The 27,932-nt window shown below is 47.9% G+C and overlaps 2 protein-coding genes across 2 annotated transcripts; both read left to right on the top strand.

Annotated features, from left to right (window-relative positions):
- Positions 1-1,002: 1,002 nt before the first annotated feature.
- osbp2a (oxysterol binding protein 2a) lies at positions 1,003-15,088 on the top strand (the record flags this gene model as incomplete). Its single annotated transcript, XM_084442570.1, has 14 exons — positions 1,003-1,163; positions 2,340-2,545; positions 7,249-7,499; positions 7,712-7,880; positions 8,127-8,247; positions 8,404-8,470; positions 8,874-9,011; positions 9,587-9,832; positions 10,417-10,537; positions 12,608-12,711; positions 13,086-13,181; positions 14,168-14,352; positions 14,560-14,780; positions 14,946-15,088. 14 exons carry the CDS (start codon positions 1,003-1,005, stop codon positions 15,086-15,088), a joined length of 2,229 nt encoding a protein of 742 aa, XP_084298696.1.
- A 5,161-nt stretch (positions 15,089-20,249) lies between these two features.
- On the top strand, positions 20,250-22,991 carry slc35e4 (solute carrier family 35 member E4; the record flags this gene model as incomplete). The annotated part of the gene is made up of 2 exons (XM_084442569.1): positions 20,250-20,874; positions 22,447-22,991. The coding sequence occupies 2 exons, from the start codon at positions 20,250-20,252 to the stop codon at positions 22,989-22,991; spliced, it is 1,170 nt and encodes a 389-aa protein (XP_084298695.1).
- Positions 22,992-27,932: the final 4,941 nt, after the last annotated feature.

Below are 27,932 nucleotides of genomic sequence, written 5' to 3'. Positions count from 1 at the left end.
CGTGCTAACTTACACCGCTCCTCGCTGTCATCACACCTAAACCCTGCCCAGGGTAGTTGTTTGAATTTCCTCAGAACGCTGATTGGCTAGATAGTTTTCTGATCTGGCACATATGGCTCTCTATGGAGAGTATCCAGACTGATTTGCGAGAGAAACAGAATGTAAGCTCGCAAGATCAGGATGGTCACATAAGGCTATCAGGGCCCTGGAGGTGTGCAGGTCCTGGAGGGATGGCAGGTTGCAGCCAATCACCTTCACAGCAGAGCGGATGAAGCTGCAGTCTACTCCTGTATTTGGTGGTGGGCGACAGCATACCATATTGGCTTTAGCAGGTTGTACATCCTCTGCTGTGCTTTCTTGGTGAGGGAGCTAATGTTCAGCTCCCACTTAAGGTCCTGGTATGGTGCCCAGAAAGCAGAAGGATCGATTCCACAGTGTCGATTGCGGAGTCACCCAAGGTGATTTGGTGGGGGGGCTGGGTAAAGGCCAACCCGCATAAGCGTATCAGCGATATAAAATGGGCGTGGAACAGGCCTGGGGTGATGAGCAATAAAAACGGACTTTTACTCCTCAATTCTTCAAATCTGACTGATGAGACATTGTAAACCTGGATGTGAAACGCTGAAACTTGGGCGGGCAACAGTGGGGCTTAACAACAGGGGCTGAAGTGGACGGGCAGCTCGGTAAGTACGTCATGCCCCCCCCCCACGTCCCCCACCCCTCCCTCATCCCTCCGCTCTCATCAGCACCACTGAATCTCTGCTACTCTAGTGACCGAGGTGGCGTCTGCATCTCCATCAGCACCAGTTGGCGAGCTGCCTCGCTAGATCGGGGCAGTTTTAACTACTCGTACTTTATGGGTGGCTATATAACGTGTTTCTTCTGCAGAGGGACTGCAAGGACAGCGGCATCCCCCCTCCGGCGGCTGGTAGCAGCTACCTAACGTTACAGCTGTGGACCGACTTCGTGGTTATTACGCGGCTGACAGCGTGTGTGGGGCAAATGAGTGAACTGGTGAGGAGTTTCCCGTCCCCTACTCTGCCAGGGGTGCATTCCCCTGAGTCGGACAACCACAAAGGCTGGCTCTTTAAATGGACCAACTACTTGAAAGGCTATCAGCGCCGATGGTTCGTCCTTAGCAACGGCCTGCTGTCATATTACAGGTAACTGCTAGATAGACACACCAGGCTGTTAGCTTGCTAGCTAGCTAACGTTGGCTACCTATTAAGCTAACGAACTGTTGGCTAGCTGCCATGCTGGAGTGTTTTTGAAGTTGCCCAGCTAGACAGGTAGCTATTGGTCTCTGCTCTACGTTGTTCTCAAACGTTTGTGTTGTTGACATGATGTAGGCACTGCTTGTACTTGGATAACACTAGTTCAGCCAGGTGCCTGATATCGTCAGTCATAAATGCCACATTTGTTGCATTGAGTTGCATTGAGTTTGCTTTTATCACACAGCACACAGCCTTATTGAATCATGTCACTTGCTGCACATGCCCATATTAAACTTGTTTTGGGGATATAAGGACACATCTCTGAGCATGGCAAGCCTACTTTCCAAGACAGGATGGGATTCTTCATTGGACGCCATGAGTTAGATAGTGCTCTATGATGTTGTCACTGAAACACAAATAGAGAGTGGCTTCCAATCAGAGATGGAGAAGGGGAAAGTGCTGATGCCCATGTGTGACACATACCAAAAGGCTGTCTGTCATACACAATCATAATCACACACACACACACACACACTTGTGTCGTGTTCTATGTTTTCAGCGCTGAAATACAGACATCAAGAGAGATGATAGACATGGAAACAGGCATGGATAAGGACGGCAAAGACTGGTGGTGAATACAAGTTGGTTAGGGTCCTTTTAGTAGGCCTAGCTATTTTTGTCTGCATTCACGCCAGGACCAGGGGCTCTCCCAAGGCTCCAGTGAGGCAGGCTTGGAGAACACATCAGAGGTTTATGCCTGGGTCTTTGTCGAGTTAGCTCTTCACTTCTCCATCTCCTCTGTGGTGTGTTTATGTAACAATGTTCTGTGGAGTACCAGGAATAGGTTTCATGCCCTAACCTAATTCATCCACACATAGGCACTTACAATCTTGACGGGCACGATCGAGACGTTGCAGGTTAAACAAGCTGTGAGAGATATGAAATATTAAGAACTGTGTGTGTGTGTGTGTGTGTGTGGGTGGGGAGGGGGGGGGGGTGAAACATGTATGTTGTGAATGTATGCATGCCATGCTGTGACATCTGTCTGTAGGACTAGATAGTTAGTACGCTCTGCTCTGTGTGTGTGTGTGTGTGTGTGTGTGTGTTTGCGTGTCTGCATTCTAGGACACAGGCAGAGATGGCACACACTTGCCGTGGCACCATCACCCTGGCAACGGCACACATCGAAGTAGGCGACACCTGCCACCTGGTGCTGACCAGCGGGGGGCGGAGCTACCACCTGAAGGCCACCTCAGACGTGGAGTGTCAGCGCTGGGTCTCCACCCTCCAGCAGGCCAAGGCCAATGCCACCCACCTGATGCACCAATCAGGTGATTTTTTTTTCTTTTGTATAGTTCTGTTAGTTATTGGTGTTTTGTTGCTGTGGATAGATTGTACGTTATATAAGATTTTAGCCTTATTCCTGGCTCAAGGTTAAGGATGAATTATGCCAGCACTCTGTTCATCAGCATTTCTCATGCCAAGGTTACTGGAGTCTTTCAGACAATACACCACAAGAGGGCACCGTTGTTCAAGCATTATGACTCGCCAGGACCAGTGCCCTGATTTTCTTCACAATGCAAAAATGTAATAGTAGGCTATTCTTCATCATCATGTCGTTGAGGTTAAAATGCCATCAGATTTTGCAAGAAGAAGAAGAAAAACAGTTTATTTGTCTGCCTTTGCACTCCTGCATCTGTTATTGATCCTAGTCTGCTGTGGTGTCATTGTGAGCGACCTGATGACATTGATCTTGAGCTGTGAGCAGCTCTGGCACACTGGACTCCATTAGACATTTGCTGGCTGTTCATTAGATTAACAGACTGAGGGGTTGTGTAAGTGAGGATGACTGCCAAGGATGGTGCAAGGGTAGGGCTTGTGATGGCAGCCCAGTCTCTCTCCCTTTATCACACCCTCTCTCTCTCTCTCTCTCTCTCTCTCTCTCTCTCTCTCTCTCCCTCTCCCTGCCTCTTTTTCTATCTCTTCTCTCACACACCTCTCTATCTAATTTCCATCTTCTCTCACACACTTCCTCTCCCTCCCCTCCCTTTTTTTCTCAGTATGACGACAGTCAGAGCTGAATGAATGACCTTCCAGCGTTTAGACTCCGCCTCCCACTCTTGTAAAGGGAGAGAGAGAGCAAGCAAGAGAGGGTGAAGGAGAGGCAGGTGGGGAAAGAGAAAGAAAGGGAGAGAGGGACCATGCTCCCTCCGTCTGCACTGTGAGGATAAGAGAGAGAGAGAGAGGGACACAAATTAGTGGTATCACCCTAATGACTTTTCCTCTGTAAGTATTTATTACCTGTAATTGTACTGAAGCGAGGATGACAACTTGGCTGGTTAATTGGAATATGTGGGTGTGTGCGTGTGTTGTTTCTTTGTCTTGGAGGTGAGTGAGTCAGACAGTCAGTGGGATAGACTGTCTAGAGTCTAGACGCTTCTCTGTACTGATGGCTAAAACAGATACCGACACTGTAGTAATTGTATTGTCAAGGAACGAGCTGAGTGCTACTCTTCAATAAAAGTAGTAGGCTGCTTATTGTTTTGGGGTTGTTTATCTCAGCTGATAAAGGCTCCATTGATATGAGAGGGGTGTGCCTCTGTCTTTACAGATAGGGTCCTACCTTCCTTGCTCTTACCTCTCATCTGTGTTTGTGTCTGTATGTGTGAATGTGTTGTTTGTCTCTGCAAAGCACTGGCTTGGGCTTGGCCAACCACATGGATTAAAGCCAAATCACTAAACAGGATTTAAAGGGGTGAGCCAGGGCTCAAACGTCGTGCATACACTGCATACAGTGAACAATGTGTAAACTGGTATGTCAGTTAACTGCAATCTTCTCGCCAAAGCTTTGTGTTTGATTAGGTAACGGTCTAATAGTGATACATCATTTCTTATTCCTGAACAGTGGCTGCTATTGTTCAGATCTGTCCAGTGAGGTTCCCCAGATTGGAGGCTTTGCTGAGATTATGCTGTTTGCTGAGATGTTTATGTGTGTGTGTGCGTGTGTGTGTGTGTGTGTGTGTGTGTGTTTATCTTTGTGTGTTTGTCTGCCTGTCTTTCTCTCTGTATGTCTCTCTCTGCAGTATGTCTATCTTTCTGTCATTCTGTGTTAGGTGGACTGCATACTGTGTGTGTGGTGAGATTACAGATAGTTATTACCGGAGCCTTGGCAAATTACAGTCATTTGGATTTGATTTATGTGTGATAGTAGCTAGATGTGCTGGCTAGCTGAATTTGATTATCTTCAGCAATAAACCAGACACTTCCCCACCTGGGTTGTTGGTTCAGTGATTCAAGGATGTGTCACTTCTGTCTCAGCCTCAGGGCCAGTAAGGTGACAGTAAGGTCTTCTCCAGTGATGGGATTCAGATCCACCTCTTCTCCAGTGATGGGATTCAGATCCACCTCTTCTACAGTGATGGGATTCAGATCCACCTCTTCTCCAGTGATGGGATTCTCTGTGAATACTCACACATGATAGATGTTCTACCCTACAAATGATTTGCACTCAACTAATACGCCCCCCACTCACGTAATAACACTCAAGAATGCATCATAGCCCCCACTTCTCTTGTTGTGTTACACATGTGTCACTGGCTGGTACAGTACAGTACAGTAGGCTGTGTTGGACCTCTGTGCAGACGTGTTAGGTGACAACGTTAAGCGAGTGCCTCTGGGTAAGGATGATATGCAGGCTGAGGTACCTTTGCCTCTCTTTCTCTCTCTCTACCAGTTTCTACTTCTGTTTCTCTCTCTACTTCTCTCTCTCTCTACCTCTCTCTTTCTCTCTCTCTACCTCTCTACTTCTCTCGCTCTCTACCTCTCTCTTTCTCTCTACCTTTCTCTCTCGCTACCTCTTTTTTCTCTCTCTACCCCTCTCTACCTCTCTTTCTGCCTCTCCCTCTCTGTACTTCTCTAGCCTATCTCTTTCTCAAATTCAAACTCTACTTCTCTCTCTCTCTCTCTCTGCTTGTCTCTGTCTACCTCTGTACTAATCTCTTTCTACTTGTTCTCTCTCTCTCCGCTGTATATGGGTCATCTGACCACTGTAGATGCCCGAAGAGGTTTTTTTTCACTCTCTCCATTTAATCTCCCCCCGCCCCCTCGAGACCTCACTGATCCAGTTTACTGTGATTGTCTTTCCTTCTCTGGTACAACAGAGTCTCTCCAAGGCAGCAACCACACTGGCCTAGATTCAGCAGCCTGCCTGGGAGAGTTCTCAGCTTCTATTCATCACGTGTTTAATTATGATGCCTACAAACAGAGATGAACAAACCTGGCCTAGATCTGTGATATTGTATGATAGGATCTAGACATTTATTTATAGCTGGACACTTAGCATATTATGGATCAGCCCCTTATAAGTTTCAGGCAAGTCCGTATATGGAGTAGGCCATCGCTTTCCAGCAGAGAGGTTTTGTCCTGATTAAAGGTAGACTGATTCATTGTTGAGGTCATCAGAGCATTTGGCCCCAAGCACAGTAATAGTGTATTGCGTTGTGGGGCAGGTGACGGTGTGTTGACGATGCATGTGGGGTAGGGCTGCCCCCCAATAGTCGACTTAAGGTTAGTCGACGAGAAGAGTCCTAGTCGAGCAAGTTTTCATTAGTCGCTTAGTCGCAGGAAGAAAAAAAATAGTCAAAATCTGCTTGGGATGAGTTGCGCAATCAGTTCACAAAAACCCTTCAAAATCCGTCCACAACGAACCCCTCAATAACCAATCAAAATCCGTTAGCATAGGTTTATTGCGCAATCCCCTCAAAATCCCATAGCCTATACTTGCTGTCAAATTTGTTCAGTCTCCTTGCGGTGTTACCGAATGCAGACACATTGAGAATTAATCTACCGCTTTGCTGAGGCGGCTGCTGCCCCTCGCTCCGTGTGTATGGTAAGGTTGTATTTATAATAATAATAATCATCATAATAATAAAGGAACGACTAGTCGTCTAGTCGCTTGAAATTAGGACTTCTAGTCGAGCAGGAAAATCTTTGGTTGGGGGCAGGCCTAGTGTGGGGTCCAGGTGGTACAGTAGTCTCTCAGCCCCAGCCCCCTCTACGTAGAACTATTAATGCTGTATTACTCTTTACAGTGTAGCTCCGCCCACAAACACCGCGGGGGCAGTTACACCCCTGCCATCCCTCACTGGGGGGCTGTTTGAAGGGGACCGCTCCTCTCTGCGTGTTGCCTGTCTGATCACGGCCAGGGTCCCTCCCTGCGGTGACCGGTGGTCTCTCTGGTAGGCAGTCCGTAGGTCTCCCCCGGCGCCCGGCTGCTCGTCTCACTCCCTTCCTCACTGAGACGATCGAGACCGACGGTCCGGCTTATGCCGGCTAGGGAAGGAGCGGAGTGGAGGCAAAGTGAAGTGCGTCATCTTTTTTTTCCCTCCCACCACCGCTGCTAAAAATAACCCAGCCTCCTGATTGCGTGGGCCTTGCGTTTCCCCGGCAACCGTTTTCATTCACAGTTTTCTGCTGGTGGAGGAGAGGGGGGGGGTGTGTGGGGTCTAGAGGGAGTTGTTGTTGGGGGCGGGGGGTGTAGTAGTCAAGCTGTGTCGAGTTGTTATCGCTCTCTTTCTCCATCCACCCATTGATCTCACACTCTCTCTTGTGCATTACTTCACATCAGCTGACAGCTCCCCATCCTTCTCTGTCTCCCTGCGGTCTCATTCCCTGAGATATTCACATCCGGCCCGCGTGCAGCGGCACGGTCGTAAATATCTCCACAGGGGTTTCTCTGCTTCTCCCTCTTAGACGATACACAGCACTTGAACTGGGGCGGTAGTATGACGGCCATCGCATCCGAGAGTATGAGAGCAGTACTTAAGCAGTAGCCTACAGTTTACAGTTTACGGCTCAAATGTAATCGCACTGTACTTGTTCATCACAAAATAATTACTTCATCATAATGTTGTAATGTTGTGAGTTACCCTGAATGAAAAATTGTTAGTGAATGGTCCACTGACGACCCTCCCTCTTACCCTCACCCTCCCTCCTACCCTCCCTCCTACCCTCACCCCCCTCCTCCCCGGTCCAGATGACTCCGGAGACGAGGGTCCTTTACCCCAGCAATCCCGGGCCCTGAGCCAGGGCGCTCTCAAGAGCCTGGCCAGTAAGCTGGACGACCTGGGCACCTGCAACGAGCTGATCGGCAAGCACGGCGCCGCCCTGCAGCGCTCCCTCAGCGAGCTCGAGGACCTGCGCGGCTCGGCCGACGGTGCCGACAAGCTGAAGGCCGTCAACGAGCGCGCCACGCTCTTCCGCATCACCTCCAATGCTATGGTCAAGGTGAGCCCTGTCTGGGGCTAGCGGCGCCATTTGAACACGGCGTCAGTCAAATTCTCCGGAGTGACCCCCGAGCCAGCCGGCCACACTACTCTGCTCTGGTCGATACGACAATAATCGCTCTAATACCAGAATCAATAAGAGGTGTTATTAATATGACTTGTTTCATGGAACTGATTGACTTATTGATCGGTTTTGTCGCGTGCTACCGGCAGGCATGTCGGGATTTCCTGGATGTAGCGGAGACGCACAGCCTGAGGTGGCAGAGGACCCTGCAGTACGAGAGAGAACAGCGCCACCATCTGGAGGAGACCCTCGAGCAGCTAGCCAAACAGCACAACAGCCTGGAGAGGGCCTGGAGAGAGGCCCCCACCACACACACAGGTCAAATAACACACACACACACACATGCATCTTCTTTCCAAAAGGACCTCTAGGTTCTGTACAGTATATTAGGAATGAGCCCTCCTGTGGTCATCTCTAGTAATGCACTCAGATCACTGTCTTTTCTCACATGGGTATAGTGATCTATTGGTCGATGGTCATATACTGAACCCCTATACTCATCCCCTTGAATGTACTCTGTGTGTGCGTGTGTGCGTGCGTGTGTGTGTGTGCGCGTGTGTATAGCAGAGGGAGGGGAGAGCACTCAGGAAGGGGATGACAGTGACGAGGACACAGAGTTCTTCGACGCCATGGAGGACTCCCCTGCCTTCATCACAGTGACGGCCACTAACCACTCCCAGCACAAGTGAGTCGGGCGCAAACAGAGAGATTACGATACCGTTGATTGATACATCATTCATCTGAAGACCTCAGCTCAACTACACGCACCTCTTAAGCATGCACTTCATTCTGTTGCTATTAATAGAAGGTGCGGGGTAACAACAGTGGGTTCCATTCCCAGGCGTTCAGGCAGCAACCAGAGCATGACGAGCGGAGGTGTGCCTGGTGATTGGAACCACGATGAGAATGTGAGTAAATGGTAAATGGACCGCAGCGATATAGCGCCTTTCGTCCGTACCGGACAAAGCGCTTTACAATGGCCTCGCATTCACACACTCATTCAACACACCAATGGCGGCAGCTGCCATGCGAGGTGCTAGCCTGCTCGTTGGGAGCACGTCGGGGTTCAGCGTCTCGCTCCAGGACGCTTGGACATGCGGACGGAAGGAGCCAGGAATCGAACCGCTGACCCTGCGGTCACCTACAGCACCACAGCCGCCCCCATCATCTGCATCCTCTTGATCTTAAGCACCAAAGCACTCAGGTTTATTCACCGACAGGTGCATCGGGTCATTTCGAAAACGACCCCTCTAACTAACCGACTACAGCCCAGCTCATCTAACCGGCGTTGTGTTGTTGAACGCTTGGCAGGACTCTTCTGATTCAGACCAGCTGCAGCTGCGCAGGATCAGACGCAGCCGCATCCCAGACAAGCCCAACTACTCCCTGAACCTGTGGAGCATCATGAAGAACTGCATCGGCAAGGAGCTCTCCAAGATCCCCATGCCTGTAAGAGCCCACGCAGACGGATACACTGCACTGTGTGCGCTCATCTAAAGCAAACGATGTCGATTTCATATACATCAATTAATACTTAATAGAAGAATCCAACAGACGTGAGAATTGCTTGAATGCGTGATTTATTAATTAGACAACATCCCGGGTCGGTTGCAAACAACTGGATCAAATGAGAATACATGACAGCTTATAAAGTCTTGCAATGATTACATAACAGCGTGATGTTAAAGTTGGGAGGGGGTGTTTACTGTTATCTTACTCTTAGAAACTCTGAGTCATCATTTGGGGGCTACTGGGCCCAAGTAAGGAGTGACTTTCTTAAGAGCACTTTCAGACAGCAGGCACTGGTCATGCTGCTCTAATATTAGAGTGGTCTGCTTAAAGGTCACCGGGTCAGATCACCTAGGTCTTAGGGAAAAACTACTTCACAAACTAAACCGATTTTCACACAATGTGTACATGTGTGTGTCTGTGTATGCGTGCGTATGTGCGTCTGTCTGTGTGTGTGTGTGTGTGTGTGTGTGTGTGTGTGTGTGTGTGTGTGCGCGTGCACGTGTGACCTCCAGGTCAACTTCAACGAGCCCCTGTCGATGCTGCAGCGGCTGACGGAGGACCTGGAGTACAGCGAGCTGCTGGACCGGGCGGCGCGCTGCGACTCGTCCCTGGAGCAGATGTGCCTGGTGGCGGCCTTCTCCGTCTCCTCCTACTCCACCACCGTGCACCGCACCGCCAAGCCCTTCAACCCCCTGCTGGGGGAGACCTACGAGCTGGACCGCCGGGACGAGTACGGCTACCGCTCCATCAGTGAGCAGGTCAGACAGACTCTGACGCACCCAAGCACCTGTCTTGTCTCTTGGTCTGTGACACTGCCCAGCTCCCCACCTATGGGCGTGCTAAAACACTTATACACACACGCACACACGCATGCGCACACACACACACACACACACACACACACGCACACAGTGAAACAATGCATAGACGCAGGCATAGTCAGGCTGCATAACATTAAAGTACACTAATTTACTAACAACTCTGTTGATGATTGTGGATGTGTCTATGTATATATGTATATATGAGTATTATTATACATATCTATACAGTCTGTCTGTCTATCTGTCTATCTATCTTTCTATCTATCTATCTATCTATCTATCTATCTATCTATCTATCTATCTATCTATCTATCTATCTATCTATCTATCTATCTATCTATCTATATATATATCTATACAGTCTGTCTGTCTGTCTATCTATCTATCTATCTATCTATCTATCTATCTATCTATCTATCTATCTATCTATCTATCTATCTATCTATCTATCTATCTATCTATCTATCTATCTATCTATCTATCTATCTAACTCTGTTGCTGACGCCACCCTGCGCTCTCAGGTCAGCCACCACCCCCCGGCCGCCGCCCACCATGTGATGTCACAGCGAGGCTGGACCCTGTGGCAGGAAATCACCATCGACAGCAAGTTCCGGGGGAAGTACATCTCTGTCATGCCGTTAGGTGAGCCTGGCTTCACCACCACCCACCCAGGCTGCACACGGCCCTTCCTGTTAGTCCCAAACACTGGGTAAACACACACGACAGCAGGGTATACACACACGACAGCAGGGTAAACACACATGACAGCAGGGTATACACACACGACAGCAGGGTATACACACATGACAGCAGGGTATACACACACGACAGCAGGGTATGCACACATGACAGCAGGGTATACACACGACAGCAGGGTATACACACACGACAGCAGGGTATACACACACGACAGCAGGGTATACACACATGACAGCAGGGTATACACACACGACAGCAGGGTATACACACACGACAGCAGGGTATACACACACGACAGCAGGGTATACACACACGACAGCAGGGTATACACACACGACAGCAGGGTATACACACACGACAGCAGGGTATACACACACGACAGCAGGGTATACACACACGACAGCAGGGTATACACACACGACAGCAGGGTATACACACATGACAGCAGGGTATACACACATGACAGCAGGGTATACGCACACGACAGCAGGGTATACACACATGACAGCAGGGTATACACACACGACAGCAGGGTATACACACGACAGCAGGGTATACACACACGACAGCAGGGTATACACACATGACAGCAGGGTATACACACATGACAGCAGGGTATACACACATGACAGCAGGGTATACGCACACGACAGCAGGGTATACGCACACGACAGCAGGGTATACACACATGACAGCAGGGTATACACACATGACAGCAGGGTATACACACACGACAGCAGGGTATACACACATGACAGCAGGGTATACACACACGACAGCAGGGTATACACACACGACAGCAGGGTATACACACACGACAGCAGGGTATACACACACGACAGCAGGGTATACACACATGACAGCAGGGTATACACACACGACAGCAGGGTATACACACACGACAGCAGGGTATACACACACGACAGCAGGGTATACACACACGACAGCAGGGTATACACACACGACAGCAGGGTATACACACACGACAGCAGGGTATACACACACGACAGCAGGGTATACACACACGACAGCAGGGTATACACACACGACATCAGGGTATACACACACGACATCAGGGTATACACACACGACAGCAGGGTATACACACACGACATCAGGGTATACACACACGACAGCAGGGTATACACACACGACAGCAGGGTATACACACGACAGCAGGGTATACACACACGACAGCAGGGTATACACACATGACAGCAGGGTATACACACATGACAGCAGGGTATACACACACGACATCAGGGTATACACACATGACAGCAGGGTATACACACATGACAGCAGGTTATACACACACGACAGCAGGGTATACACACACGACAGCAGGGTATACACACACGACAGCAGGGTATATACACACGACAGCAGGGTATACACACACGACAGCAGGGTATACACACACGACAGCTGGGTATACACACACGACAGCAGGGTATACACACACGACAGCAGGGTATACACACACGACAGCAGGGTATACACACACAACAGCAGGGTATACACACGACAGCAGGGTATACACACACGACAGCAGGGTATACACACACGACAGCAGGGTATATACACACGACAGCAGGGTATACACACATGACAGCAGGGTATACACACACGACAGCAGGGTATATACACACGACAGCAGGGTATACACACATGACAGCAGGGTATACACACACGACAGCAGGGTATACACACACGACAGCAGGGTATACACACACGACAGCAGGGTATACACACACGACAGCAGGGTATACATACACGACAGCAGGGTATACACACATGACAGCATGGGCTCCTAGTGAGACGCTTTTTGATACTTATACTTGATATTATATCAAGTATAAGTATACAAGTATATATAAGTATACAAGTATAAGTACGTGATTTAACCCTAACCCTGTTGTTTTGTCTGATGGTGAAGAAATCCAAAATCTGATGTAAATTTGATGGAGCATGAAAATGTGTGAATGTGAATCTCTGCTGCTGTCTCTGTAGGCTGCATCCACCTGCAGTTCCACTCCAGTGGGAACCACTACGTTTGGAGCAAGGTCACGTCCACAGTGCACAACATCATAGTGGGCAAACTGTGGATTGACCAGGTGTGGACCTCTTTGTTGTGCGTGTTCTGGTGTTTCTCCGGGCCTCTAAATTGGGGCTGTTTGTCTCGTTAGCTGAAGCACTGCTCAGACGTTTTCACCCTCCACCTGCAGGAATGACTCATCAGAATGAGACAAACAATCAACCTGAGTTTGTTTGTTTCCACTTTTCTCTCTGTCTCTCTCTCTCTCTCTCTCTCTCTCTCTCACACACACACACAATTTGTCTGTCTCTCTCTCTCTCTCTCTCTCTCTCTCTCTCACACACACATACACTTTCTTTCTCTCTCTCTCACACACACACACACACACACACACTTTCTTTCTCTCTCTCTCTCTCTCTCTCTCTCTCTCTCTCTCTCTCTCTCTCTCTCCAGTCTGGGGACATAGACATTGTCAACCACAGAACCAAAGACACCTGCCACCTCAAGTTCTCCCCCTACAGCTATTTCTCCAGGGATGTTCCTCGCAAGGTAAGCGGTGCTGCTGTATCCTCGATGTGTTTTCTGTGCTGTACCCTGTACTGCTCTCTCTCTCTCTCTCTGACGGCAGGACAGCAGAGCCATGCTGTCCTTGCAGGTTCTGTCCAAACCATGTGGTTCTGCCCTGCATGGGCTTGTGCAAAGAAAAGGTTTTCACACAAAGATTCCAGTTCTTCTCATATAGGGCTTTTTTTCTTTCTTTTTTTAACCTATTCATAGGGTTTAAAATTACAGGGACAGTGCACATTAATCAACCGAAGGCAGATCTCCTCATAGGTATTGCATAATCCCCTCTTGCTACAGACCTATTGTGTTTTCTGCTTTATGAAGGCACTAAGGGGGGAAGGAGCCAAGCCTGGCAGAATCTTATAGACAAGACAAGCATCTGTAAATGTGATAAGGTTGTCCCAGCTCAACATGATTTCTTGATTTCGGCAGTGGCGATGGTGACGGGTGTTTGGCGTCCTGTCAAGCGCCTTAAGGGCCTGGTGGTATAGTGACTGTACAGATTTAAGACCATACCTCGTTCCTCTCCTCTTGTCTCCATACTGCTGCTGCCTTCTTGCTCCTAAAAATAGAATATGGTTGCAGCATTTAGTCGATTGTAAGTTAGAGAGATGGGTCCCTGCCACTGTAGTCACTGAGCTGAATATAAACAAGCCATAGCTATAATTAGCTGTCCTTGCTAGCCAGCTAGCTTGACCTTAGCTTATGTAGTTGGCTAAAATGCAGCCAGTCATACGTTCTGATTCAAAACTTTTTTGTTGATTTAATCATATCCATTGTTTAATTTCATTAAGTTTGCTATTTTACCCGCATAACTGAGAGACTACTTCATCCAAGCCATGGCTTGAGGTTTTTTTTAGGGTTTTTGTTTCAGAAATGTCCCTAATCTCAAACACAGGGCCTGTGTCAGTGTCCGTACTGATTCTACAAAGTATGAATTAAACAGTTCTGGTATTGTGTGGTGTGTCCAGGTCACAGGGGTGGTGGAGGACAGCGAGGGGGCGGCGCACCACATCCTGTCAGGCACATGGGACGGCAAGATGGAGAGCGCCAAGATCGTGGAGAGCAGCCGGGGCTGTGGGGGGTCGGAGGGGAAACAGAAGACGGTCTACCAGACCCTCCAACCCAAACTGCTGTGGAAGAAATACCCTCTCCCGTAAGACCAGCCGCTCACTCACTAACACCATTACTATTTGGCCTTTTTAGGTAGAGTTAACCATAACGTGAGGATATTACAGTAGTCAGGTACAATATTATCTCAATCGCCTCTCTTCTTCTCCCACCCCTCTCTGTTCAACCGTATCACTGTGTGTCCTCTCTCTCTCTCTCTCTCTCTCTCTCTCTCTCTCCCTCCCGCTCCCAGGGAGAATGCTGAGAACATGCATTTCTTCTCCTCCCTGGCGTTAACCTTGAACGAGCCGGAGGACGGCGTGGCCCCCACCGACAGCCGCCTGAGGCCCGACCAGCGCCTGATGGAGGCGGGGCTGTGGGACGAGGCCAACGCCCAGAAACAGCGCCTGGAGGAGCGCCAGCGGCTGGACAGGAGGAGGAGGGAGGCGCAGGCCGCCCAGGCCCTGGAGGAAGGTGAGGAGAAGCGACAGGCCGACGTACTGTAGCAGCAACTGTACGCTCAACACGCCGCATGTGGCAAAGAGGAAGTTTTCCAAGTTTTTGTCGTTTTACAATACTGTGCATGGCAGAAACAGTGAAGTGTATTGATATACTGCCTGTGTGTGTCTGAACCCTCAGGCCAGGAGATTGATGGACATCAGCCACTGTGGTTCGAGAGGAGAACGGACGACTCGTCAGGGGAGAGCAGCTACGTGTACAGGGGCGGGTACTGGGAGGCCAAAGACAGGCAGGACTGGAGCCAATGCCCTGAGATCTTATAAGTTCTCGCCCACCGGACTGTGACATCATCGCTGCGGGGGACAGAGAGAGAGGACTGGTGGACATACAAGCAGAGGGAGGGTTCACATGCTGCAAATACATAGGGATGGCGACCACTCTTTGTGTGTGTGTGTGTGTGTGTGTGTGTGTGTGTGTGTGTGTGTGTGTGTGTGTGTGTGTGTGTGTGTGTGTGTGTGCGCGCGCGCGCGCGTGTGTGCGAATGTGTGTATGTGTTTGAGCCCTTCATTGAATACAATGCTCAGCCGTCGAATTTCAAGGACCGCACATAAACACTCTCTTTCCCCCCCCCCCCCCCCCCCCCCGACGCCCCCCACAATGTACTCTGATTTGTATCATTGCTCTGTGTCTCAATACCTGTGTTTTTCCCAAGCATGGCCTTACAGGGTTTGTGTGTATTGATGTGTGTTAGTTTGTGTGTGTGTTTATTTGCGTGATCAGAGTTAGAGAGAGAGTGTGTTTAGAGAGAGAGAGAGAGAGAAACAGAGAAACCCACTGCATGGAAACCCATATTTATTTCACAAGGTTCCTTTGATGGTGCCTGGTGTACCAATCGTCAGGTAAAAAGTTAATAATGCATCTGTTATATTTTAAACACAAGTGGGCGGGGTCATTTGGATAAGATAAGTAGCCAGGCCCTTGGCTGTGTGTGTATGTGTGTGTGTGTGTGTGTGTGTGTGTGTGTGTTTGGGGGACGGGGACATAAGGTTGTTTTTTCAGCCAGTCTTGGATGTCCTGTTCTTGTTTCTTGTTAGTTTGGAACAAAGTGTTCCTCCTGCTGGAGATTTAGGGGTTTGCATTCACTCAACGCTGTGACTGGCCACTGCAGAACAGCTACTGGCCAATAAGAAAGCTCCACTTGTACTGATTTGCATAACTGAAAGTAAGAACACTGCTCAGAGAAAACAAGAAAGACTCTGCTCCATGAAAACCTTCTAGGGCTGGTTTCCTGGGAACAGATAAAGCCTAATCTTTCACTAAATTGCCCTTTTCATGTAAAATCTTAATTGGGCTAAGCTAGGGCTACGCTTGATCTGTTTTGGGGATACAGGCCCATAATGTATTTTACACTGGTGAATGTTTCCATCCATGCAACATCAATGCACTACTCTGTACTCGGTATACTGACAAACAAATTGTTATTTTTTTTGCTTTTTTTTAGCAGCGCATGAATAAGCACAAGTGTGACAGGCTGCTATCATTACATGCACTTTTGTTCAGGACCTGTACAGATCAAAACAATTAGATGAGTTTCGTTTATATGATAACTAGTTACCCACATTTATGATTGGTAAGAGATATTGTGTTAAATCTATTCACTGTGTTCCTGTTGGGGTTGTTGAGTTCTGTGTACAGACATAATCTTAGCTGGATTCAAGATTAAACCCCATGCAATGAAATTAGAAGTGATATGAATTATATCATATAAATCTGACGGTGTGGCTGTGTGTTTGACTGCAGACATTTAAACACCATGAACTATTAACTCCAACCCAGTTTTGTGGCACCACACGTAGCTATGCATGATTTAGTGGGCTCATACACTTCCGAAGTGTTAAGCATAATTAACTAGTTATTTCTAGACATTCACTGAACATGTGAAGTTAACTCACCTCTTGTGCCCTATGGGACCTCGAAAATTGACATTTTTGAGCTCAAATAAAAACATAAACCATCTCATTGTGCTCTTTCTGATAGCATTTCCCTGCAACATGATGTTCTGTTCATTATATAGGAGATAGGATATCTGAAGGGTTAGTAGACGATGTCATCCCATACAAGGACATTGTTTTGCAATGTCACATCAAGACATACAGTATGTTGAGTGTAGGTGGGCATTGTGTGCAGTTGGTGGATCAGTTTATCCAGACGGCCCTCTGTGTTCTGTTCTCTGTGGTGGCCTCGAGGAGATTTCACTTGGGGCAGCCTGGATGATCTGAGAGGGGGAGGATGTGCCAGTGGCTGTCACATTGGCCAGGGGAAACAAAATCAGAGCTGACACTCACTTTAACCCTTCTGTTGGATGATCCGTCTGGTCTTGCTCACTCCCAAGTCAGCCTGAAGAGGTACAATTCATTACCAAATAACTGCTGGTTGCATCTACTACCAGCAGGTGACACTAGCTGACACTATGAATGTGGTCTCGCGATACCCGACTGTCGAAATCTCCCACCTCCCCGCAACCGACTGACTCGTGAGTCTATTATGAGTGTACTTTGTTATGCCGCTGTCAGTCAAACCAAGTTACATGGGACTTGAAAAACACAAAAGGTTTCAAACTTATTCTGAAAACATCTAAAATATAAAAAGTAAAAACATTACATTTACAAAGAAGGGAATGAATTACCAAACTGGTGTTATATTCAGAGTTACATATTATCAGATTGAGATTAGAACATGCTTCTGTTTCCAAAACAAACCAACTTATTTTGAATACACGTATTTGGTAGTGTTGTAGCTTGGTGCTGATCAGTCCGGTGCAGTAGCCTACATACAGCGCTGAATAGATAACGTCTCTCTACTGTGCTGTTCTAAATCTACCCTGAGAACAGCGTGTTCCACGATGAATCAAGAGATTGACGTGCATTCCAATTGGGTTGCCAGGTTTTTTTCTACTCAGTCAGCTGCTGTCACAGTGTTACGGAAGAGCATTAGGGACAACAGCAGAGGTTGTTTTTTTTTTTAACTTCTGAGTTAAAAAGTCAGAAATTCAGACATTTTTCTCAGAAGTTATTTCTGACTTTTTTTCTCAGAAATTCCGAGTTTTTTTCTCAGAAATTCTGAGTTTAATCTCAGAAATTCTGAGTTTAATCTCAGAAATTCTGCCTTTAATCTCAGAAGTCATTTCTGACTTTTTTCTCAGAAATTCTGATTTTAATCTCAGAAATTTTGACTTTAAACTCAGAATCTTAAAAAAGTAATAAACTCAGTTGTTTACCCTAATGCTCTTTGTACATGGTGTGTTCAGAACACCGTGTGAAATCTGTTCCCTGCACTTGCACATGCATGCAGGGTTATTGAATAAAGTCAGTAGGGCAAACTTTTTTGTTCGCAGTGAACATTGCATTCGTTAAATATGTCTGCAGACATGTGTTATGTAAAACAAAATTCCCCAGAGCAGTGCATGCTTGTTTCTTCCTGCATGCTTAGCATTCTAAGGTGCATTGAATGCAGGCGTATTCCTCAGCAGAGCCAACTGCAGGTAGGCTATAGTTATGATTTCTAAGTCTTCATGTGCATTGCATGCACAGCGAGCAGATGGACTGTGTAAGGCCATATTGATTGGATCACAGCTTTGGAGTTCACTCTTTCATAAGTGGACCATTCAGTTTCCTATTGTAGCCTATTCTAGAGTAGCCTATGTTGTCTCCCCTGTATATTTTTAACAATGATGATATATGTTCAGGCAGGTCCATCTTTTCTCTCACATCTCATATCATATCATCTGTGTGTGTGTGTGTGTGTGAGAGAGAGAGAGAGAGAGAGTGAGAGAGAGAGAGAGAGAGAGAGAGAGAGAGAGCGCCTATGTATGCGCATGTGTTTGTGTGTTGTCTGTTTATTTATTTATATCTGTTTATTTATTTATTTCTCAACACCTAAGGTTCTTGTCTCAACACCTGAGGTTAATATGTCCTTGATGTTCACTCATGCCTGGGTATAGTCATTGGCTGGGGTCAAAATGACCTGTCCGAGAATGCAATGACGTAGGTAGGCCCATGATGAGCGGCAGGACACAGCTGACCGGCCGAGGGATAACGAGGCGGTGTGCCACACGGGGATAACTGGTCGCTCCGAGGTATCAAGTCAAAGATACACAATGGACAAGGTAAAGGCTTTAAAGAAATACACATTGTTTCGTTGTTTAGTAGTGTAAATAGCTAGTTAGGCAGCCAACAGCTCTGTTCGAGTTGTGGTGCGTTTGGCATCATGATAAGATGTGATTTCAGCATCCCATCACGCAACTCCAGTGACACAGAGCCATCAGGCTAGCCAGCTAGCACTATCAAGCTCACGGCTCCGACAAGGCTAAACATTTTTAAAAAATGTAAAAAAAATCTAGCTAGCCGGCTACATTTTTGTCACATTTTTTTGTCTCGGACAGGGGGACACTACCAAGTCAAGCGTCCATGTCTTGTGACTTTAGCAGCACACTGGTTGCGTTTAGCGAGGTTGCGGCGCAGGGCGTGATGTTGCGTCGTTTTTGTTGTTGTTGCGTATAAACAAGCTGGGGCCTTGTCAGGTTGCTATGACTGAAATGTCGACAGTCATTTCATATGAACAAGTCGGTGTTGTGCTATACTGTAGCTAGTGAGGTTGAACGGGTCGCCATAGTTTCACTGGAAATCACAAGACCCCTCTAATGACATTAGCTACGTAGACGTCGTTCGTTTGTTGTTTCTTCTCTCGGCGACGTCATCGACGGCAGTAGCGAGCCACTCTACCGAGCAGCGCGTTTCGTATATTGCTGTAGAAACTTTTAACGTACCGTCTTAACATCAGTTTTTATGATTTTATCTAGCCAGTCCGCTTCATTTCTCGGGGTAACCAATCACATTCGCACACCAGCAGTAGTGGGAGAGTCCGCTGCTTCCCGCAGCCTCCAACCCCCTCCTATCCGTACTGAGGAGCCAGTCAGCCTCCAACCCCCTCCTATCCGTACCGAGGAGCCAGTCAGCCTCCAACCCCCTCCTATCCGTACCGAGGAGCCAGTCAGCCTCCAACCCCCTCCTATCCGTACCGAGGAGCCAGTCAGCCTCCAACCCCCTCCTATCCGTACTGAGGAGCCAGTCAGCCGACACCTCGCACTTGCCCTCCCTCATTCCGGTGTGGGTCTAGCATCTGTCATGTTACTGGTACGGGTGGGTTACAGTTACACAACCAGCCCCCGTGCAAAACACGAGCACGTGTCTCCGCGCGGTAGAGGGAAATTATATGTGACTTCAGACAACGGGAAACCAGTTAGTTACAGCACAGAAGTGCCTTATACTTCTGTGTGAAGAGCTGGGTAGGGAGGGGAGCGTGAAATCCTACAGCAATCTGTTTACTGCTCCGTAGCTATTAGGCAGCCTGTGAGAATCTAGCTACCCGTTCTTTATTGGCGTGTTTACTAGGAAGAATGTGCTGTGGCTACGTTACGAGATCAAGATGTGTTTGCCTTACAGAGACGAGGATGAAAAGAACATGATCAACACCGATGGCCTCTCTAAATGCGAGGCGAAGCGGCCAGAGACGAGGAGGAGGCCACCTGCCGAGATGCTGCACCTCCTGTCCGCCGTCATTGTCTGGCTGGTGACGGGAACGACCATCTCCAGTCTTAACAAATGGATTTTTGCCGTGTACAATTTCAGGTATCCATTACTGCTGTCCGCTTTGCACATGCTGACTGCGATAGTGGTGGACTATGGGCTTATAAAACTGCAAGTGATCCGCCACAGAGGGGCTGGCGAACAGGACTTGACCACCAGCGCCAAATGCAAGGTGTTCCTGTTGAGCTTGACGTTTTGCGCCAGCATTGCGTTCGGCAACGTGGGCCTAAGCTACGTCCAGCTATCCTTTGCTCAAATGATCTACACCACCACTCCAATCTTCACCCTGGCTATTTCTACACTGATCCTGGGAAAGCAACACCATATCCTCAAGTACACAGCCATGATGCCCATCTGTCTGGGGGCGTCCTTCAGCATCATGGGTGAGGTCCAGTTTGACCAGACCGGCTGCCTCTTTGTATTCGCCGCCACCATGCTGAGAGGAGTCAAAAGCATCCAACAGAGTGAGTACAGTCCTCCCTCACGCAGATGGTTCAGTCGGGGTCTATTCAAACCTGTTTTTGTTCGAAGTACACGGTTGAATGTAACCAACAGGAAATGTTTTTTATATATAGCTTTGGCTAGAACTTATAACCTCAGTGTGTGTTGACAGAGTTCTTACCCCTCTGGAAAATGTGGCTCGTAACTGAAAGTTTGTGACATCACAGTGTATTTTGGTGTTCCCTCCAATCCCACTGGAGTACTCAGTCCTGGAACTTTTTAGTGGTGAGGTGATTCACTCAGTAAACCCACCCATGTCTACGATGTGTGTGTGAGTGTTTGTATGTGTGTGTGTGTGGGATTCAAAAAATTCTCCACACACTGCGAACGCCACACCTGAAACGTGGATGTGTTGTTTGTCAGGGAGACTGATTTAGTTGACTTTGTATCACTGTCAGCTGGGCTGGGTTACGTTAAGTGGTATCCTCACTACAATAGTTTGGCCAGTGACTTATGTAGTAGGTAAAAAAGTAGTAAAAAATTTGCCTTAGGAAATTCTGAAGACCACATATTTTCCACTGTGGGTGCTGCTTTGCCTATATTTTTTCTAATTTATACTACAGATCACCGATGTCATTAGTGAGCATACACTGTAATATAATGAGGTATGAATGACGTGAAGGGCTTCCGAAAAACAATCTGTGTTAGAAATGGGATCTGAATTAGTCTCATGCCGGGTCAAAGTCGTTACACTGTGTTGTGTCATGTTTCAGCAAGCTATATTCATCCTCACCCTTGTAGTCGTAAAGGTCTACCCTCAGTTGTTTGCTTCCTATGACACATCGGCCATGCACGTGCCCTGGTGACTGGGCTAACATGTCTCCAGTCCCAAGGCAGACACCCTATTATATGGGTTGTTTGTTTGTTTGTCGCTTGGTAAATAAGAGACCATATTTGTAAATAAGAGACCATATAGGTAAATAAGAGACCATATAGGTACTGTAAATAAGAGTCCACATTGGTATATAAGAGTCCACATTGGTATATGAGTCCACATTGGTATACAAGAGTCCACATTGGTATATGAGTCCACATTGGTATATGAGTCCACATTGGTATATGAGTCCACATTGGTATATGAGTCCACATTGGTATATGAGTCCACATTGGTATATAAGAGTCCACATTGGTATATGAGTCCACATTGGTATATGAGTCCACATTGGTATATGAGTCCACATTGGTATATGAGTCCACATTGGTATATGAGTCCACATTGGTATATAAGAGTCCACATTGGTATATGAGTCCACATTGGTATATGAGTCCACATTGGTATATAAGAGTCCACATTGGTAAATAAGAGACCATATAGGCAAATAAGAGTTCATACTGGTAAATAAGCGTCCATATTGGTAACTCATAGTGTGTGAGTATGGATCTACAGATTCTACAGTAAGATACCTTTGTGTGTTCATTCTGGGTATCTCATTAAGTTTTATTAATGTGTTTTTGTATGTGCCTCTCTCTCTCTCTCTCTTGTCTCTGTGTCGGTCGGCCTGTCTGTCTGTATCCCCTCCCCCCTTCTCCCTCAGGCATCCTCCTCCAGGAGGAGAAGATCAGCTCGGTGTTCCTGCTCTACCTGATGTCCATCCCCAGCTTCCTGATCCTGGCCGTGGCCGCGCTGGCCCTGGAGAACTGGGCCACGCTGGAGTCCCCGCTGCACTACGACCGCCACCTGTGGCTCTTCATCCTGCTCAGCTGCCTGGGCTCCGTCATGTACAACCTGGCCAGCTGCTGCGTCATCACACTGACCTCCGCCGTCACGCTGCACATCCTGGGCAACCTGAACGTGGTGGGCAACCTGCTGCTCTCCCAGCTGCTGTTCGGCAGCGAGCTGACGGCACTCAGCTGTGCCGGCGTGGTGCTCACGCTCTCCGGCATGCTGCTCTACCAGAACTCCGAGTTCATCGCGGGCCACCTGGACGCGCGGTGGGCCAAGGCCAAGGCGGCGGGGGAGACGGGGGTCGACGACGGCGGCGGCGGGGCGGACCATGGCGGCGGCGGCGGAGCGTCACAGACGGCGCCGCAAGATCGTCAGGAGAGGACGGATGGCAAGAGAGAGGACAAGATGGACTGAATGACGAGAGAGAGAGAGAGAGAGATTTAGAAAATGACTGTTGATAGTAACCTTGAGTAAAGGGTTAGCGACCTCCTAGGGCCAGTGTCACTGGTGACGTGACCGAACCTGGTCCGATTCTTTACCTCTTCACTGTGCCAAGTCATTTGCTTCAGCCATGGTCTCATAGAAGGACGAGTCTGTCTGGGAGGGTACTGACTACTGACTGACTGGGGAAACCGATGCCTTTTATGAAAGTGACATTTGAAAATCCTCTCCTTTACCCATACATGCACACATACATACAGTACAATATTCCCTACTGGTATATGCATGCATGAGCACACTAAAACTATTTGATACCTCGTGAGGTGTCCCGTACTGTCACTCACTATTCCACTGTGAAAATGTTCTCATCAACAAGGTGCTCTGTATGATGGCCGCTGTGGAGTTTGGGAAGGGCGCGTGCATTGGTTCCGACCTGGTTCGAAAATACCATTTGAAATCATTTCAAAATTTTTGGGAGGGTCGTTCTGTTATTAATTGTTCTCGTCTGGCATAGTGGGACCAATGGGCTGTTGACAATTCAGCCCCCCCCCACCCCCCACCTGGGCCATTCCAGGCAGACGCCAGCGAACGCTCAAATAATTATAATGATGTTCAATGAGGATTTCGATCCAGGTCTGCTATGCATCGCCCACAGCCTAGACAGGACTGAGAGCACTCTCCTGAAATATGGATGGATGGATGGATGGGCACAAATAGAAAGAAAGGAAGAAAACAACCTTGAAGGTACTGTTACCTAACCCTCCCCTGGTCTACCTAACCCTCCCCTGGTCTACCTTACCCTCCCCTGGTCTACCTAACCCTCCCCTGGTCTACCTAACCCTCCCCTGGTCTACCTAACCCTCCCCTGGTCTACCTAACCCTCCCCTGGTCTACCTAACCATCCCCTGGTCTACCTAACCCTCCCCTGGTCTACCTAACCCTCCCCTGGTCTACCTAACCCTCCCCTCCCCTGGTCTACCTAACCCTCCCCTGGTCTACCTAACCCTCCCCACCCCTGGTCTACCTAACCCTCCCCTGGTCTACCTAACCCTCCCCTGGTCTACCTGACCCTCCCCTGGTCTACCTAACCCTCCCCTGGTCTACCTAACCCTCCCCTGGTCTACCTAACCCTCCCCTGGTCTACCTAACCCTCTCCTGGTCCACCTAACCCTCCCCTGGTCTACCTAACCCTCCCCTGGTCTACCCATCAGAGGGAAAGGGGTTTTCTGGCAGCTTCTTTTTTTTTGTGTGGGAGGGGGGGGGGGGGGGGGGGGGGTGAATGATCTTTTAAATGGGGATGCTGCGTTTGTTATAGAACTATAGCTTTTGTCTAGATGACGTTTACAAGGACAGGGAGACGTGCAACCTGACAGGGTCTTCATATCTTTGCTGTTTTGTTGGCGAGGCGGCCACTCGGTCTCAGTCACAAGGGTGTTTTTATGCTGTTAAACGTTGAAGCACAGATCTGAGGGGGGGTGGCCTCTGGCCTGAGGCCTGGGTTTTGTCCTGAGTAATGCCCCCTCCAGTGAACAGGCTGCATCCCCTCACGGGCCCAGGAAGAAGATAATTCTAGATTTCTAGAACTGGGCTCTAGAATGAATTCAGTTAGCACCTCCACTCCGTGTAGAACGCTGCTCAGTGCGGCAAGCCTCTTATTAGAGCACATTCCGCTCTCTAAGGAGTCTCACTCATCTTTAGCTGTCTTCTCTCCCTGTGGGACAGATCACAAAAAGGATTTAGCCGTCCTTCCTTATTGCCTCGAGTCCACAGGGTGGAACTAGCGCATCCTGGCCCTGCTAGGTCTCCACTCACATGGTGGAACTAGCGCATCCTGGCCCTGCTAGGTCCCCACTCACAGCGTGGAACTAGCGCACTCTGGCCCTGCTAGGTCCCCACTCACAGGGTGGAACTAGCGCACCCTGGCCCTCCCAGGTCCCCTCACAGGGGGCTGACTGTGCCTATATGAAATCGGTTTTGGTTACGCCTCCTTATAACTGACCTCTGCTGGACAGTGTTATTGTAACCCCGTTAGCTTTGAATGGTTATGTTGCATTGTTTTTATTTGTTTTGTTTTTATTTGGTCAAATATACGTTTTTCTGATGTCTGTTCTATTGTTCCTTGGGGAGAGGTCGTTACCGTGTCTACGGTTTGCCACACCACCATATTCCATACATATCACCAGCTTTTATGAAGCTTTATATCTGGTCATAGAATGGACTTAAACAATGTCCATGACGATTTAAATTCATTGCATGTGTTGAATGCTTCAACCAATCAGAAATCAGTCAGTCAAGTGGTATGTCACTCCCAACGGGAAGGAAGGGGTTGATTTCCTCCTGCGTCTGTCTGCAGGTCTGCTTATATAACAGCTATGTGATCTGCATGCAAGGCCAGAAGTAGTGCTTCCCAAAGGAGCCAGAGGTATTTAATCTTCTTTCAATGGCATTAAGGTGTGCCAAACTGTAACCATGGAGAGCCTCGGAACAGGACACAAACTGTATAGGATGTTTCAGTTAAGTCTAGTTGGGTCTGTCTGTCCATACTCAGACATGTCAATCGCAGATACAATGCTCTCACACACTACTGGGTTAGTTCATCTTCTTTTTGAGACATAGACCAATCAAGTCGTTTATAAGTAGAGTTAGTGACACTAATTTTTACTCAGCGGTTTGTGTTTTGTCTGTATTTTGCACAGCGGTAGGCATAGACGGTTTTGCTGCCAACCTGGACCGGATAAGTGACTCATTGGAATGGAGATGATGAAGCCAGTCCATTCAGAAAGTTCCAGAGCAGCTTGTTGGTGTTATTAGTAAAATACCTTAGTTGACAACATTTTTCTTTTAAGAAAATATCGAGGGAGATCAAGCTGTTGGCAGGTCCACCCACAAACTAGGTGTGTGTCTACTGGTTTGGTCAGAGTTGCATTCTAGAGATTGATCCTAAAGTGAAATTGAATTGAAATCGACCAAATATTGATTTATCAGGGCTTTTCAAGTCCGTGGAATACACAGGACTACTTTCATGTATCTGGGTTTAATTGACCAGGCTGTCAGTGACACAGTTCTGATGTGACTGGGTGGGCTGCTTGTTCAGGTGGGTTTTGTGGCGCAGATGGTAAGGGTGGTGGGACAAAGCACTTAATGCACTGACGAGGTATGGAAATGCTGCCTTTTAAGCTTATGGCTCTGTATAAATACTTTTTTTGTTAATGTCTGCAAAAGTTAGATGTAAATAATAATTTTATTATATTTATGTAGCTATTTTACAATCATGGAAGGCTGGCTAAAATATATTGGTTCAAGAACATCCCTGTCTCTTGTCTTATTTCACAATGACCAAAAAATGATGGAATTATGTACCTAGAAACATGCAATAAACAAATCAATACTATAGTATTAGTGACATAGGTATATTCTCCTTTTCCAGGTCTTTTAGGGCCTGGTAATGAAGACGCCTGTGAAATATTGACATTTACTTTTGCTCACCACTAGGGGGAGCCATTACTCCAGCTTCAGTCATATTTCACCTTAAAGTGCCCCCGTCCTATAACCTTGTAGTAGGAAAAGAGCATAATGATGGCAGAGGAGTGTGCGCTAACTCCCGTCCTCTGCCAAATACTGTATCTGTGTGTGTGTGTGTGTGTGTGTGTGTGTGTGCGCTGCAGTATGTGTTCTGACTCCATACAGGGTTGTCCCTGGTGCCCTGTAGCTAGTCGGCTTTTTTGCCTGAATAAGGCAGTGCTGTTCACCTCCCCATTTTGTTCCCAGAATTTAACCCTTTCCCTCCTGCCCCAGGTCACTTGGGTATAGGACTTGCTGTCCAAACACCCCACTCACTTTCCCCACTCATTTTGTCCAGAGGAGGAAGAAAGCTTAGTGTCTGAACGCTGTCATAACAAACACAGAGTACGACCAGGAAAGTTCCTCACATCATCTAAAAGGAGGGGGGAGTGTTGAGGGAAAAAGTGAGGGAGGAGAGGACAGACAGACAGACTGATCTGTTACTCGATCCATCATCTCTTCTCCAAGAATTTTGTCCATCCTGAGTGGTTCCTGTCAGCAGTACTCCACTGCACCCCCCGTCCCCCTCCCCAAACATCCCTCTTCAGCTGGGCAGGGGGGTGTGGTGTGGATCGGGGCTCGAACCCTGAATCACTTTCAAAGAGGAGAGAGAGAGAGTGGGGAGGATCCGAGCTCCCCTAGGAAGCGGCGCACGGAGAGATAGATCTGAACTTCGTCTGGAGAAAAGTCACTACATCCTTGCTCAACGTACTGAACTGCAGCACCGGCTCCCACAGGACATCAAGTGACGGCACCCAGGAATCAGGTAGATGACGCTGACGCTGCCCTGCTCTTAAACACTGCCATCACTTCTGCTCTTAAGTCCCATAAAAAAAAACCATTTCATTTCAACACAGCTCTAATCTGTCACTTCTGCTCCTAGTTCCCATAAAAACCTCTGCACTTGAACACAGCTCTAACCTGTCTGCATATTAACTAATAGGTCTAGAATTATGATGCACTGTATATACAGTACTGATTGTGCACCATTGATGGGTCTGTTCATCTGAACAGCATCTCCTGCTCAATTTTCTGCGTACTCATTTCACAAAAGGGTGGGTGAAGGCGTTTCGTTAAAAGACTTCTGGTCCTGCATGACTATATTTGTACATATTTCTGTGTGCAGCCCCTCTGCCAGATGCTGAGAGTGGTGACACAGGAGGGGCTGATGCAAACACAAACATGTCTCACGAGCAGCTTAATGTTTATGTCAGTTTAGACTCACAGACTCTGTTGATGTTCAGATTAACTTAACAGGCTTCACTAGTAGAACATTCCATTTTCCTCTTGGCACAAAAATGTCCTCGTATTCATTATTTGGAGTTGGTTTGATAACGAAATGTTCTTTGCCGC

The sequence above is a fragment of the Borostomias antarcticus genome, assembly GCF_949987555.1.
Source record: "Borostomias antarcticus genome assembly, chromosome: 8".
Taxonomy (NCBI): domain Eukaryota; kingdom Metazoa; phylum Chordata; class Actinopteri; order Stomiiformes; family Stomiidae; genus Borostomias; species Borostomias antarcticus.
The sequence above is the reverse complement of the archived record's forward strand: the minus strand, read 5'-3'. Positions and strand labels throughout refer to the sequence as shown.